The 16,478-nt window shown below is 35.6% G+C and overlaps 2 protein-coding genes across 3 annotated transcripts in view; one reads left to right on the forward strand and one right to left on the reverse strand.

Moving 5' to 3' along the window:
• Positions 1-2,422: 2,422 nt before the first annotated feature.
• On the reverse strand, positions 2,423-9,661 carry rgs9bp (regulator of G-protein signaling 9 binding protein). Its single transcript, XM_004913554.4, has one exon. It carries the CDS (start codon positions 8,928-8,930, stop codon positions 8,220-8,222), a length of 711 nt encoding a protein of 236 aa, XP_004913611.1. The 5' UTR covers positions 8,931-9,661; the 3' UTR covers positions 2,423-8,219.
• Positions 9,662-9,749: 88 nt separating this feature from the next.
• ankrd27 (ankyrin repeat domain 27) overlaps positions 9,750-16,478 on the forward strand; it is a 55,513-nt gene continuing 48,784 nt past the window's right edge. For both annotated transcript variants that reach the window (XM_004913553.4, XM_002934381.5), the window contains exon 1: positions 9,750-9,911. The gene's annotated coding sequence lies outside the window, so the exon portion shown is untranslated. The remainder of the gene's footprint in view (positions 9,912-16,478) is intronic.

Genomic DNA, 16,478 nt, shown 5'->3' on the forward strand with positions numbered 1-16,478 from the left:
TAAAGTAAGGCAAGAAATCAAAACTACCCCGGGTCATTCCATTCTTATAGGTAGATTTATGGCATGGTTTTGGAAAATATGATTAACAATATAGTGTCTAAATCTTTTATGTCTGATGTGTGTGTTTTATCCCATGGAATAGCTATAGTATTTGTAGTATAATTCCTGACATGCATATTCTGTCTAGATTACAAAGGGCAGGGATTATGTTAAATACATGGATTTTTTTAAGGGGCTGTGGCTTCCAAATCTTTGTGTATGCCTTAATCCCACTTTTACTTTTTGCTTATCACACTAAATAACCAGCCATATGCAGAATACCCACTCTAACCAGACCTCTGTGAGTATTAAAAGACTAGCATAATCGCATTAGGAGAGAAAGCATTTGGAGACCTCTAATCCAATGGCCTCTTAGGATGACTTTTTACGTAATGACAACCTGTGAAGGGTAAATTGTTATCTAGCAGATGTAATGATTTAACATGGATAGAATTATTATTTGAGAAGGTCTGCCATTTTTGCCAGTTATCTTTACTGGAAAGTCTAGATCTAGTAACAAAAATATACAGTGTTTTATATTTCTATACCAAATACCACAGGTTGTTCCTAATTATATTTTACTATTTATCAAAAGGAAAAAAAGAGCTCTCATCACTGCATTCATGGTATACTTGTATGTTACAAACAGGGCTCCCATAAGTAAAATAGGGTTACATGCAGAATAAATGTGCTAAACTGATGAACAAATATATATATTAATAGATCAGCAAATGCTATTCTCAGCAGTTGGGGGGGTATGTTGGGGGGGTATGTTAAAATCTTCTGATGTTAAAAAAAAATTGTATGTAATGTATTTGAGCAATATTGTGAATGCTTAATGAGATAAAAATGATGTATACTAGCTATTGATCTTAAGGTGCCTTGTTAAAAATGACTAGGTTATAAATGTGTTGTTTACTTTATCCAATCATATAACAAGTGTTAATTATAACATATAATGTGAAGTTCAGATAGTGTATACATCTTTTTTACATAATCCTAACTGAATGAGCTCATATAAAACCCAGGGGTATATATTCCCTTTAATATAGCCAAAAAGGATCTACTGTAGGTGGTATACTATCCAGAATGTTTTATGAAGCCTATATACAATACTTGCCAGCACTAGTGTTCTCATGCACACATGCAAGTAATTATGCCGTTGTGTGTTTACACTGACACAACTGAATCGGGAGTAATGAGGCTGTCTCAATGCCAATACATCATACCAATGCTTGCGCCCTTCACTCTTTTAAAAGGACACAATTAATATGCATTGGTTGGTTTTTAAGTTACCTTGCAATTCTGTTTTTTTGCTGTTTTGAATGGTTTGCTATTTATCCATCTGACCTTGGCCTGAACACCTGCTTCACACACCAATCTGGACCCATGTGTATATATATATATATATATATATATATATATATCTTGTAAATGTTTATAAACTGTGACTGGTGATGTCACCAGTTATAATTAGTGATGAGCGAAATTTTTCACCAAGCCTGGATTCACTGCAAATTTCCATGTTTCACCACTGGCGTTTTTTTCAGTGAATTGGTCCCAAAAATTCAGTTGTGCACGTTGAAAAAGTTGCCCTATTCTGCGTTTCGCAAAATTTTTTACAATTTTGCGAAATTTTCAGTGAAGCGAAATGGGACAGATTCACTCATCATTAGTTATAATCAGTGCTTAGTGATAACATTTCTGTCACATGACCCACTGAAACTTGCATAGAATACATTAAGACGATGTGCCAGGATAAATTTAAAAAATTTACCCACATGTGTTGACTCTTAAAGGGGTACTTCCCCTTTATGTTAACTTTTAATTCTAAACAACTTCTATTGGATTACATTATTTATTTTAAAGAGTTTATGAATTATTTGCCTTCATCTTCTGACTCTTTCAAATGGGGTCACTTACCCCAGCTGCCAAAAACCTTTAACTCTGTGTTGCTACAATGTTATTGTTACTTTTTATTACTTATCTTACTATACAGGCCCCCTTCTATTCATATTCCTGTCTCTCATTCAAACTACTCCCTGGTTGGTAAGGTAATTGGGACCCTAGCAACATGACAGCTGCTGAAATTCCAATCTGGAGGCAAGCTTTGCATCATCCCAAAATCTCATTTTATGTGCTAGAATGTAAGATAAAAAAAATTTTATATACAGCCCTTACCATATAACCCAAAATGGGTACCAAAAATGCTAGTATGGGTGCTGGTGCCAGTCCTTCTAAAACACTAATATACAGCAGTTTTAATAATAAACCAAAATAGTACCATTCATACCAAAAGTGTAGCAAATATCTTTTTTTGTACATCCACATCACAGCTACCCTTTTTTAAGAGAGATGCTCCAGAATCCATTCAGTGACTTCATGAAATCTTATGTTCAGATTTATTGAACTGTATTCAATGTTCAGCAGAAAATAAATAGCTCTTGTACATGACAGCCATCCATGATTTTTATGTTTTTTTGAGAAACACTGACTGAAAGATGACATTAATTTAAATAAATACACATAACCAAGAGGTACATAAGGTGTCATTAATTACAAAAGTATTTAATTTACAGGTTTCTACATGCAGAATGACCTTTCCACATATATTAGACTGATGCTTGTTGGCTCAAACTTTTAGTGCAACATTTGCATGCACAAGAAATATTACCAAAATCACCTTTAATTGGTAAAACTTTATCCTATTTGTACCATATATTTACTATAATAGATTGCACAATTAAGAAAACTAGTTAAGATTTGTGCCATATTAGGTCCGCTAACAAAACAGAACAAAAAGATTTAGAAATTATATATATATATTACAATATCATTTGGCATTTTGAGACCAAAACACAACCACTCTCGGTATTAGTAAAAAAGAACAATAAAACAAGGGCCAAAGTAAAACAAACACATTTATACTGAAATTATGTGCCATAGAATACAGTAACAAGGGTATGGAAATGAGATGAGAAAAGAAAGAAATTGGGAAATTGGGAAATAGGAAAAAATATCATTAAAAAAAAAAAATAATACAATTTAAATAAGATATATCCTGGATGTACATAGGGTTAAATTCAATTTTATTACATTTTTAATATGATTTATTTATTTAAAATATAATATAGCATGAGGGTATGGTTGTGCACATATTTCTTCTTCATTATATATATATATATATATATATATACACAGGTGCTGCAAAATGAATATGGCATTAATTAATTATTAACATGTGCCAGGTTTCTGAGCACAGGAACTGACTTGCTGTTTGATATATACTCTAACAGGGTTGATGCACCTACTAAGTACTGTATATCTTCATATACACATAAATAGTTATATCAGTGGCTTAGTAAACTTAACATACTATACTGACTGGCACCACAGACAAATTCACCTATTTTAGTGTGAGGACATTGCACAAGTTTAAGCTGAAGTAGCCCCAGGCCAGGAAAATACTTTACCTTTTTACAACAGCTATTTTTTGTCAGAAGGGAAGGAGAGAGAGAATGAATTAAATTATTGAGCAGCAGTGTTTGAATTATTTACTATAAAAACATTCCTCTTAAACAAAATTCTGTTTACTGAGTGGCACAGAAATCATCTTCATGGAAAAGATGTACAGTGATGGAATAGGGTGCAATAAAAGGATCAAAGGTGGTCCTTTGTGCACCTTGCATCACCTTACCAAACATATAAAAAGAGAATGTACCCTGAGCGTGCTGGTTGCATTAATGGCAACCTTGGAGCCCCAATGTGCAATGCAAATGATGTCTACCTGAGAAGTGTTCTGATCTAAATCTGCCACTTGTAAAGTGAGTACCATGGGGCACATTTATCAAAGCTTGAGGTCAGAGACTAGTATTTAATAAAGCTAACACAAACTCATAACATTTTCATCGTTTTCTGAATGAGTTGTCTGGCAATGTTGTGCAGTTTGAGTTTTTGCAATCCTGAAATCCCAATTTTTGAGATTAATGACACAATGTATATTAACAGATCAAATGATTCATCTCTCCATCTCATATCATACAAGCTAATATTGTAATCATTTGGAATCAGGGTTGCCACCTGGGTGGTATTCTCAATCGAGATGAACTCATTTGAGATATTTCTAAAATATAGTCAGATTCAAGGAAATTTAAGATGAATTTATTGATTGTAAAATGAAGGTTACTCAAGACTCTGCAAAATGATTAAACAGGAACATATGATTGTTGATAAATGTGCCCCCTGTGTGTGTTCTCTTCTGAATCTATGGAGACATCCCTATCATTTTTAAAGTTGTGGAGATTTCTCTCTGCAGATGGGTGGTCAAAACAATTCCTCTACAACTGTTCTATTCTACAATATGGCATATCATAGCGACAAAATAAATCAAAGTATATAGCTTTGCAACAGTCCCTGCCATCAAAATAATAGAATTTTTAAAACAATGTAGAAGCAAGAATAAAAGTAGCAAGTAGCAAAAGTAAAGCTGACCATACACGCACCAATATAATCATACAAAACATAGTTCTGGTCAATTTTCAGACCATGTATTGGTTCCGAATTATCATCCAGATAATTTTTGCACCATGCCAAACATTTGTTTAGTCGATCAGACAGGTTAGAAAATTTTGGTAGGATAACGATAAAATCTGCACATGTATTGTGTGTCTGACTCGGGGGACCTACAATGCATTTTTGGGATGTCATTTCCGTTCGATTGGTGTCTGGCAATTTTTATATGTTCAGAACATCCTCCGATTTGTTATTTTAGACAATTTCAGTCTAAATGTTAGTTTCAGATTGTTGCATTTAAATGTACAATCAATATTCTAACATTTGTCGGAAGAAGACTAAATCTGAACATGTATGGCCATCTTAATATAAAGGCAAATACAAACAAAAAACAATCCTGACAACTCACAACAACCTGATTGAAGAACACACTCCTCTATCTTTTAAGGTTGAAATCTTGTATGGCAATATTGTTCGGTCCATTGGCACAGAATTCAAAGCCTTACATAATAAGGTATACTTTGCATGTTTTTTCTTAAGAAAGTATGCATCAATAAACCAACAAGAAGTGATGCAAATAACTTTAAATTATAACCAATAGGAATCCCCACAAGCATTTACATGGGTGTTATTAGCACAAACATTTCCATTTGCATATCCACACTTTATCACCCTCGTGTACCAACTGCCACTAAATATAATGTGAAGCAATACACAACAGTTATAGGCATTCCAAGGGAAGGTTGTACTGATAAAGTGCTGTGTGTGATACATTATTTGTAATATTACCATAGTCTCCATAGGTCTGTGTTCACATTTTTAAATATAATCTCTTGGTTTTTAACTATTATAGAAAAACTATTTTCTATAGATTTTCTTTGTATCTTTAGAACAAAGAAAAGGAGTTCATAAACACATTTCCCTCAAAAAACTGAACTAGAACACAAATTTCATTTATAAGGTATGTGGAAAGATATGTTAATTGAATATTAGTGTTTGAAAAATAAGGGTCTGATTTATAGGATATAAACAGGATCGATATATTCAACTGGACTGCTAGTGGCCACTGCCACTGGCATTAAAAGGAGGAAATGTTTTCCTTCTTTTCATGGATGTAAAAAAATATTGTCCTGTGGGGAAAAACATGATTTTTAGTTGAAATTGAGTAGAGGAAAAACCTCAACCTCTGATAAATCTACTGTAGAATATGAAAATTGTTTAAAAACAAGAAAACATTTGAAGCATTACTGTCACCTTAAAATAACATGCCATTTAGTAATTTAGTAGCAGCTACTTGTACCAGGTTAGAAATAGAAGTACAGGTACCTGCTTTCTATGGGAGAGATGATCATCTACTTGATCCAAAACAATACAACCTGACTGTATCATCTGTACGTTATCAGTTTGACATTAGTTTTAATGTAACAAGCTAGACTGAGAAGGTTTAAATATTGGCAAGCATTCACTTCCATTCACTAGGTGTACAATTCCACCAATACAACCAATAAGCAATTGGTTTTGACAGATCAAATGCAAGACAGTCAATAAAAAGCAAATAATGGATTGGTCTCTATGGGTTACTGTGCCTGTGCAGCTTTCAGCCTTGCATAGTGCTAAGCAATAGACCAAAAATTATATTCAACCTATTTTTTAGTCTGGCCTGCACATACGTACTGTAAATAGAGGTAGATATATTCAATTTACTTGCCAAACATGAAATGCATCATAATAGCTGCTGCTGCATTGTAGTGTTTTCAAATCATAACCACCTTACAGCGCAGATTTTAGGAGGACCAGGGAGACCCAGTAAGTAATTCTGATTGATCCAGCTCTTGTGTTTATCAATCCACCTGGGATCCAGTAAAAGTATTTTAAAACCTACACTGTATGATGGAAAAGAACTCCTTAAGGAGCAGTGGGCCTAGGATGTGTACATCATCAATCTAGATCAAATTAGATACTGTAGAAACTTGTAGAAACTTGTAGACTTATATACAAGTTTTAAGTGATGCTATAGTCATGAGTAATACTCCCAACATTACAGTGCTGCATCGCCCATGCATTACAAATAAGGCTACTTTATATTTTTTCATAAAACAGCAAGCTTACTGTACAGAAATGGTGTATAACACAAACAGAAGATAATCTATACAGCGATACAATATCCATATTCAACACATTGATATGCAGATTAAGATGCACTATATATGCATTCCCTGCATTAAATTTCAAAGTAGCCTCAGTTAAATACAAGTGGCAGACTCAATCCTCTCATAGGGCATAAATATATTACTTAACCAGAGCACAGCTTGGCCCTCAGACAGGGAGATGTCCATACCAATGCTGAAAATCAGAGATTAGATTGGAGACCTGATATGCTTTTATTCTTTTAATATATATAATACTCAAATGAACAGGAAATTAATTACGCCAATGCAAACAGAAACCTTTGATGATATGGCCCCTTACTGAAATGCTTAAGGGCACTTATACAATGGTGTTTAAATGAAATGCAAGCTACTAAAATCCACGTATATGTGTTATGTTCAGCAAGCATTTCTCTATTTTAAATATATTATGAAAGTGTTCCAATACATAAAATGCAGCATATTATTTAAAAAATAGTTTTCTACAACACAGACATGAATCTTAGGCATAATCAGGCAGAATAAAACAGAATCAGTAAGTGTACAAATCTCTGTCTCAAATGCGCTTTAGAACACACAAAAAAAGCCTGTGTGTAGTGTGTAGCCCTGAAGCTGTTCAGCATGGCAACAAAGGTCTGCACAACTGCTGCTCTAAGCCTATTCATATAAGACTATTATGAATAATAAGTGGGGCATGCTTATAGGAAGACTTCAAGGAAGAATGAATGCAGACAGGCTATAAAACCTACAATGGTTAATCTGACTTTTGAACTGAACTTCAGTCAAAAACAATGTATTAATCAAAGTGCCATAGTAGATAGAATTGGAATATTGATAATCACATTACTGCCACTAATAAAGTCAGACAGCGTGTGCTTTTCTTCTTTTTCATCAGCCTTTAGAATGTTAGAAGCAGCAACCAACAAACTGCTAACCAGTGCCTTGCACTACCTCTGGCATCAAAATGTTCAAAATCAGTACTTTACAGATATGTTTAAAACTAATAAATGTGTGTTGGCAGAGGGTATTATATGACTGAATCCTGCAAGCTTCAATTCTTTCACATGTTTGATGTACTATGTGCTGAATGCATCATTTTGTATCTTTGCCACCAAATGCAAAACTCTGCTTCTTTGTTAATACTGAAAACTTGTCATAAAAGTGAGGTAGCACTAATCATACTGCATTGCCAGTATAAAAAGAGACAAGCATATACAAATTTTGCACCAATACAATGTGCAATATGCTGCAGGCAGAAATTGCTAAGTTTAAAATAACCCAGTGGAGTGAATGAATAAGGCATATTTTTATGCCAATATTATACAAGAAAAGAACATTTGTAATCGATCTGCAGAAAACCTTTGCATAAAACATAAATCAAATAAAAATATACCCCAAAATCCATCAAAATAGACGCATGATTTCTGCCTAGGAAGCAGATAGTTTAATTAAAAAGGAAGAATTATGATCTGCACCAAACCCAAAAATTATTAAACATAGTTAGCAGCATAAATATTCTCATTAAGAGAGTTTTACTACACAAACTGCCAGTATTATAGCAATAATAAGAACTGCACTGAAAACCACCCCAGCTAAAACTTTGTTGAGGTCACATATAGATTTATGATCATCCAGGGAAATAATCCCAGGAGAAGCCCCAGCACTCATAGTGGATTTAAGTTCAGCTCCTGGATCCTGTTTAGCTTCCACAGTCCACTGAGGTACATTGACCTTCATTTCCATTTCATACATCATTTCATCCATAAGATTGATCTCATCCTCTAGGTCCTTGAGGTCCATCACATCTATATTGTGCTCAGCATCATATCTCATGTTCTGCACACTCATAGCCCTGGCAGCCACACCAGAGGTTCCACCACTCATGCCAGTCTGAATAAGGTGTTTCTTGGGGATGTTAAGAGGAAATTCCTGACCTAGCACCAGAGCTCGCCTCATATCTGTTTCCAGAATGTCCATGCAGGTAGTGAAAATAACCCATAGCCTCTCAAATTCAGCCTTGTCTTCTTTGGTTAATCTATGGTCTTTGAGAGTGCTGGTAAGTTTGTTTCTGTTGGCCACAGCTAGTTCTTGTGCTTTCTGCCTGGTCTTCTTCAATTCTTCCCGAAGGTTTTGTGAGTCTGATGTGCCACCTATGGTGAGCACCAGATGCCTGTAGCATGCAGTTACCTTGTTCAGAGCATCCAGCAGTGCCTTGCATTCCTCCTTCAGCATCTCCAGCTTGCTTTCTTCCAAAACCCCTTAAAACCCCAAATACTGCCAATAATGATACTTTTTTTAACCCTAGTTCAGGATATGCAGACCAGCAATTAGCTGCAGTTCCACATTTCGTTTCATTTATCATCGATAATAGAGAACTGTGTTTGTCCTACTCCGGCTCCTCCATGGTACCAGGGTGCAAAATAAAATAATCAGTGGACTCCAATCCTGAGGCTATAACAAGCTGTCAACCAATCAGGAATTATCTGCACAACCTGTGCATAGTGTAAGTGAAATCCATATCAAGCAGTTGAAAATTTCCTTAGCAGGCGTATTAATGCTGGATAAAAGTTGAAAAAACTGCTATTGTAGCGACAGTTTAAAGATATTGTAAACTGCTCTTCCACAACAGCGCTGTGAATTCCAGCAGGGAGCTGTCCGAACGCGTCCTCCTGCTCTCCCTGTGCAGCTCATTCTGCCCATCATCTACACGAGTCACGTGAGCAAACCTCAAAGGCTTGTTATATCAGTGAGGTATTTGGCCGGTGTACACTGACATCATTAATAAGGGCAAGTTCGATAATATTATCAAAGTGGTAGAGAAGAATGTTATACAGCTTGTTCTAATGCAAATTAACTTAACAACAGCCAGTCTAAAATAAACCAGGAATGCTTACAAATCACAGTTCGACAACGGCTTAAATACAGACAGCGCGTTACATTAATATTTTCTTTCCAGCACATAAAATGGCCGCTCTGTCTTGCAGTTCAGGTGACGATTTCCACAGCTCGGCAATTGGCACGCTATGGTTGTAATACACCCACCTCTTAGCTGTACTTCGATTGGCCGTAGATAGCGTCGGTAGGAAAGGGAAGGGTGCCCATTGGCTGAAAGCTGTGTTGTTTCTTTGCAGCCCTGGTCTATGCTTAAGGAAGCTGGGTGGAGAGGAGCTGCTCTCGGGCACTGGGCAAGAAATAAGGAGCTTATCGTTCTAAGTGAGTAGACGCTGTGCGCAGCAAACTATATTTCTATTTACATAAATCCTCCTGATATATTAAACTGTTAGGCCAGGCACCGAAGGGCAGCTGATTTGCAAGTAGAGTGGTATACAGCATGTCTGTGTGGTATGCTTCTTAAAACAGAGTAGGTATTGCACCCGGCATCTATTGAGATATTAGTTTAGTATGACTTCCAGCAATCTCAGGCTGTATGTCGGTAACCTTTGCAGTCGCCCTTTACTGTTTACATATAGCATTGTGAAAAGGGATTTACTGTAACAACAGCAAAGCTTTAGTCTCTGTGAAAAAGAAAAGTATATCCACATGAATGCACATTGCAATAGAAACCTGTCCACTTTAACAGCAATAAAAGTGTAAAAGCAATGGCAGGCACCCAAAAGCCTAACTCTAGTTCCATGAATAAGGGTTTGTATGTTTTGGTGTCAAATTGTCTTTCCACAAGCCAGATTTAAGAATCTGAAGTATTGTTTAACAATTACCCAGATCGGTCAGAACAGCTTTCCACAATTTGAAATTGGTGTACATTTTCTGGTGTCACTGACAGCATTTTGTTGGTGTTACTATCAAATTATGAAACTTGGATTTAAAGGAGAAGGAAACTGAAAATCACAGAGTGTTCCAGTTAGCAAGACTTTAGGTTGTGACCTACTATCCCAGGCCTCTTCTTTTAAAAGTTCATTGGCCTTGTATGCTCAGTACACTGCTGCCATCTTGAAGCCCCCACTCCCTGCATCAGTTTAAGCAGGGTGCATGTGCAATTTGTAAATCTCTGTAAAAAATATTTGTTCTGTACATGCAGCTACCCTGGGATGGTGCAAAGTATACCTGGGAACAAGGTTGTAATGGCTCACTCAGAGTCCATTGACATGTATAAAAGCACTTTGTCTTTGATCTTGTCCTTTATATGCTTATGGAAGTCATTGATTACTTCTAATGGTTTTACAATAGATGGTACATTATTACAGGTGTGGGATCCCTTATCTGGAACCTGTTAACGTTACAGCCATTACAGAAAGTAAATCTTCCATACAGTCCATTTTAAGCAAATAATTACATATTTTAATGGTTTCCCTTTTCTCTGTAATAATAAAACAGTTAATTGTACTTATGCTCCTGTCTTGTGCTTTGAATCTATATACATTAGGGCAGTAATCCCCAACCAATGGCTTGGGGGGAAACATGTTGCTCCCCAATGCCTTGGATGTTGCTCTCAGTGACCCAAACCAGGTAGTTAGTTTTGAATTCCTGACAAGTTTTGGTTGAATAAAAACAAGATTTACTACCAAATAAAGCCTCCTGTAAGCTGATAGTGTGCATAGAGCAGAGGTGGGCAAACTTTTAGGCTCATGGGCCACATTGACTTTTAAAATTTGACAGATGGGCGGGGCCAGTGCCGTCTCCGCTCCTCAGTCCGCTAGGTTTTGCTTCGCTGCGCTTACATGCAGTCTTGATTTTATGGTGCATTTTTTTTATTTCTAAATTACACTGTTTACATAGCTAATAATTCACTCTACAATTTAAAATGTTATTCTTGAACCAACAAATTTATTTTTCAAGTTGTACTATTGGGGTGTAGGCAGCCATCTCAGTGCATTGTGCCTGAGTCTGAGCTTTCAAAAGGAGCCAGTGCTACACATTAGAACTGCATTCAGATAACCTATTGTTTCTCCTACTCCCATGTAATTGGAGGAGTCCCAAGCCGGACTTGGATTTTTTACTTTTGAGTGCTATTCTGATATCTGGCACAGGTGTCAGGTAGCTGCTATCTTGCTACCTTCCTATTGTTCTGCTGATTGGCTACTGGGGGGAAAGGGATGGGGGTGATATCACCCCAACTTGCAGTAAAGTGACTGAAGTTTATCAGAGTACAGGTCACATGGATGTGAGAACCCTTGGAAATGAAGAATATGGCTAGCTCCATGTGAAACTTCAAAATGAAATATAAAAAAACAGGTTTAAATGTAGGATTCTGATGGAGAAGCTCTATTAATTGATGCGTTTTAGACTAATCAGTTATATTTAATGCAAAATTCATGCATGTAATATATACACATATCTGTTGATATATATCAAAACTGCAGTCATAAACAGATTACTTTTTGCTGTATTATGCAGTTTTTTTGTGACTACAAGTTGCTGCTTTTAGTGTCAAGGACTGACCTCTGGCACTGAATAACTTGGTTTATGCTGTCAAAGCAGCCTATCTGCTTTTTATTTAGCTGCCTTTGTAATAGAGCTTATAAATGTACATAGGCAGTATCTCTAAACCTTAGGCCTCCTGTAGCCAATCTCTCACTCCCCAAAATGTGAAACTGGCAAAAATGTACAATATTATTATGGATCAGTGCTTAAAAACACACACACAAAAAACATATAGGGGGGTAATTCACAAAAGTGGTAATATTGAGACAAAATAAAAGTTAGATAGAGATAAATTTGTCTGATTTTCTGCCTTATTCAATGACTATCTCCAGTTTTTTTAATTTGTCTTTTAAACAGTTTTCAGATTTTGTCTTTGTCTGCCATCAAACCAAGTCACACACATATATATGAGCCTTGTAATAAGGATTTTGCCTGCAGGATTTTGCATTGTGCTAGTCATTTTACTTTACTGCTTTTCATGTGCATCATGTCATGATTTACCACATGTCATAGTCCTCAGTAGCATAAAGTAAAGATATACCCTGTTCACAAGTAGGATTTTTTTGTTCATTAGTAAGGGAACACTCGTGACTAATTTGAAGGAGAAACTTTACACAAAGATTCTGATAATATAAAAATTTGCTTTCTTTTATTTAGCCGGCAATATTTTTTGAGGAAAGCAGATCTCAGACCTGGGTGGGTGGAGATACCAATATATTATTTAAAAATACACCTGTGTCCTAAACATTTTTTTTTAGTTCCCTGTTTTCAAATAGCCCTGCCCCAGGGGAATGTAAAATCCCTATCACATTCAAACATTATGGTCAATTCATTTTTCTGTATGTTTTTAATGTGGGGCATGGGAAGAATGGAAAAAATCCTTACATTTGTTCAGTTATTTCAGCATGCTTATTTTGTTACTGCTTTTACAAGATTTATTTTCCACCTTTTGGAATTTTCCAGTAACAGCTCAGCAAACCAGGTTTACTTTGTAAAGACTCTGTAAACATTTTCTACATTAGTTAATATTTATCCACAACATCAGAAGAATGTAAGCAAATATATTGAGTAATGTTTAATATTATAACATTTTACAGAATCTTTGCCTCCCCCCCCCAACTGAACTACTCCTAAGAAAATAGCCTCCCAAGAGGCTCAAAAGTGATACTTTAAACTTGAATTGTAATTAAAAATAATTGGAAAAAAAAAATCTTGTGTACTGTCCTGTACACAGGAGTAGGAGTGGGCACGGCCACAGGATCAATAACACATTCAGGAGGCATGATATGGGTGTGATGGAGGGCAAAATATTTTTCAAAAGAAAAGGTCCTGGATAAGGCATTAGTCTTAGGAGTTTCTAAAATTAAATTTTGAGAAGAAAATGACCCAGTGATATTAACATTCTTAACATGTTAATTAAAATGTTAATTTTTCGGGGCAAATTTAACAGCCAGTAGTTTTTGATTGCCAGTGTACCAGTTTTTAGGAAAAGATGGCGCAGAGCTTTTAAATCTAGTATTTTTGAATAAAGTAGCACAGACTCCAATATCAGAGGCATCAATTTCCAGAGTAAAGTGGCGAGTAGTATCAAAATAAGCCAGAGCAGAACTTAAGGTGTGCTGAAACTTATTAAAGCCAGCCTCGGCCTCAGGTTATCATAAATCTTTGAACTCTTCTTGGTGAAGGAAGTGGTGGAATCAATAATCTGAGAGAAGTTAGCAAAGCCCAGGAAGAGGGCCATTGCAGGGCTACATCCATTTCAGAGCCAAAAGAGGATATAATATATACAAGAAAGACAATCTTCAACTGCGTACCCTTGTGGCGCTTTATAAATAAAGTTATACATACATACATACATATTCGACAGGATAGCAAAAGGTGTCATTGGTATCGTCCTGAAAGACAGCTGGACACTGCACAAGCCAAAGGGCATGTCCAAAAATTATTAGGGGTCATCCCAGGTGTTAAAAACAGTCTTCGGGTCATCTCCGCTGCTGGATGCAGAGAAGGTTGCGCACTCCACATAGACATAGTAGCTCTGTGATTACCACTTCTGCTTTGCGTTCCTGGCCACCAGGGTTGGATTCCAAACAGGGCATTACCTGCAATCTGTTAGTTGTTGCCATATGTATGGTTTACTTTGGGTGCTTCATTTTTCATGAGATACAACCTTTGTAAAATGATGTGTAAAAAATTTGTTGGTGGTATATAAATAAAGGATAATAATAGTCTGCCGCCAAAAAAATAACAAAAGCAAATCTCTGGTTGCTATGGGTTACAGCTCTGGTGCAGATGTCCCCCAGCTGATAGTAGATAAACCCCAATAAAAACATTTCCCTAGAGGCTTGATAACAGCAACAAATTGTATTTCCAATATATAATTTAGATGGCATTATGTCTAACATTTTAAAGCACTTATTTCTTAATATACCGGTAATACATACATTCATAATCGCTGAGATCACATATGTCCATTTTCTTTAGTATTAATGATTAGCATAAATTTTCCATCTGTAATCTTTTTCAGATTAAGGAAGATCTAAATATAAATAATGGATAGAAGTGTATGTTCCTGCTGTTCCTTTAATAATAGAAATACATGATTGGTTTCAACATGACCCAGTCTATACTAATATATATAGATGTGTTTCCATATATATAAAACAGGATTAGGCACTTATGACAGTAATTTACTTACTACATGCAGAATGTCTGTTTTATAAATATATTGTATTATTATTTATTATTATCTAGAGTTTCTGCAATATTTTAAAGGGCACATGTCTCAATACAAAACAATTCCAGATTCTTTTTTATCATGTTAGTAAAATAAACTTTACATACAGTATATTAATTATTTACATTTTTTCTTCTTGGAAAATTTATAATCACAGCAAACAGGCAGATGCCATTTTCTTGATGCTGTTAAGGCAAGTTTTGCATCACCCCAAAACTCTGTGTATGTGCCTTAATGGGGGACCTAATGCCCATGCCAATGCACAGACTACACTATAATAGTCAATAAAGAAGAAGGGGGAATCTGAGGAGTGTGGTGAAATCTAGGACGTGCTAAATGGAAAGTGAAAGTAATTAACTGGCACACCTCTAAGGCAAAGAGGAGGGGAAGGCAATAAATGATTGATAGCGCAAATGTGTAAATACGTGGTATGGATGTTTAAAGACCTAAATTGGGTTTCATGTTTAATTTGCAAAGGCCTTTTTTAATTCAGCTTTTTATGTGTGCATGAAAGGTTCTCTTTAAGATGCTAAAATAGGAATTCACCCATAGAAAACTTAAGAGCACTGTTGTAAAAAATGCAACACACAGTGAAGTTTCAGAAATGTAGTTTTATCTTAAATATAAGTTACGTGCAGGCAAAAAATCTGATGTGCAATGCATGTGTATTGCAATATAGTTCTGCATACATAAGGGGCTCTATATATATATATAAAAATATACATACATAAAAATACACCATAGGCGACTATAGTGTAGTGTGACCCAGAACATTCTTGTAAGTTCACAAAGCAATGACTGAAACAAAAAAATGTTAGGTTCTGTTATGTCAAACAAGACTCAAAATCCCATTGAGGTGCTGTGGGGGATATTTAAAATGTTCTGTTCATGCAAGAAACTGCTCATATTACATTACATTTTACATTAACATTTATTTATAAAGCGCCAACATATTCCGCAGCGCTGTACAATAAGTATATTGCACCTCCATGCGCAGTGCGCGCTGCATTTTCTAACTGTAAGTTTTCGTTAAAAAGACACGTCAACCCCAAAAATAGTTTTTTGCCTAATAAAAGAAAACATAATTGTAAGCAACTTTCCAATATCAATTTATTAAAAATGATTAGCGCTTTAAAAGTTATTTGTAAATATAATTGCTACAGAAAGCATTTGCTGAACTCCTGGTTGTTACTTGTTGCAAGTGCCAGGCTCCACCAGCAAGACAGATCTGTAAAATCTGCTGTCGTTTGTTTCATTGTTTCAAACGCCAGACCCACCAGGGCAGAGTATAGAAATGACAGGCAAACACTGCTTTTTATAGCAGTTATATATATATAAATAACTCAAACTCCATTACAAATTTGTAATGAATGTATATTGCAAAGGTGTTTAGAATTAAACTTTTTTTTATTAGGCAAAACATTATTTTTGGGGTTGACATGTCCTTTAATGTTTCCTGATTTTATTCCAGTTCACTGGAAACTCTTGTAGAAACGCCATTTCACCCTGTCTCATGTATTTCTTGACTTGATTTCAATTCATTTTAACAGCTAACACATATTATTAAATAATTCAGCTTCTTCAAAGTGCACAACAGGATGCTTAGGCAGGAATAAAGCTTGCTCATCAGACAGAAGCAATAGTATAGCTATATTAAGACTCAT

The sequence above is a fragment of the Xenopus tropicalis genome, chromosome 4 (assembly GCF_000004195.4).
Source record: "Xenopus tropicalis strain Nigerian chromosome 4, UCB_Xtro_10.0, whole genome shotgun sequence".
NCBI lineage: Eukaryota > Metazoa > Chordata > Amphibia > Anura > Pipidae > Xenopus > Xenopus tropicalis.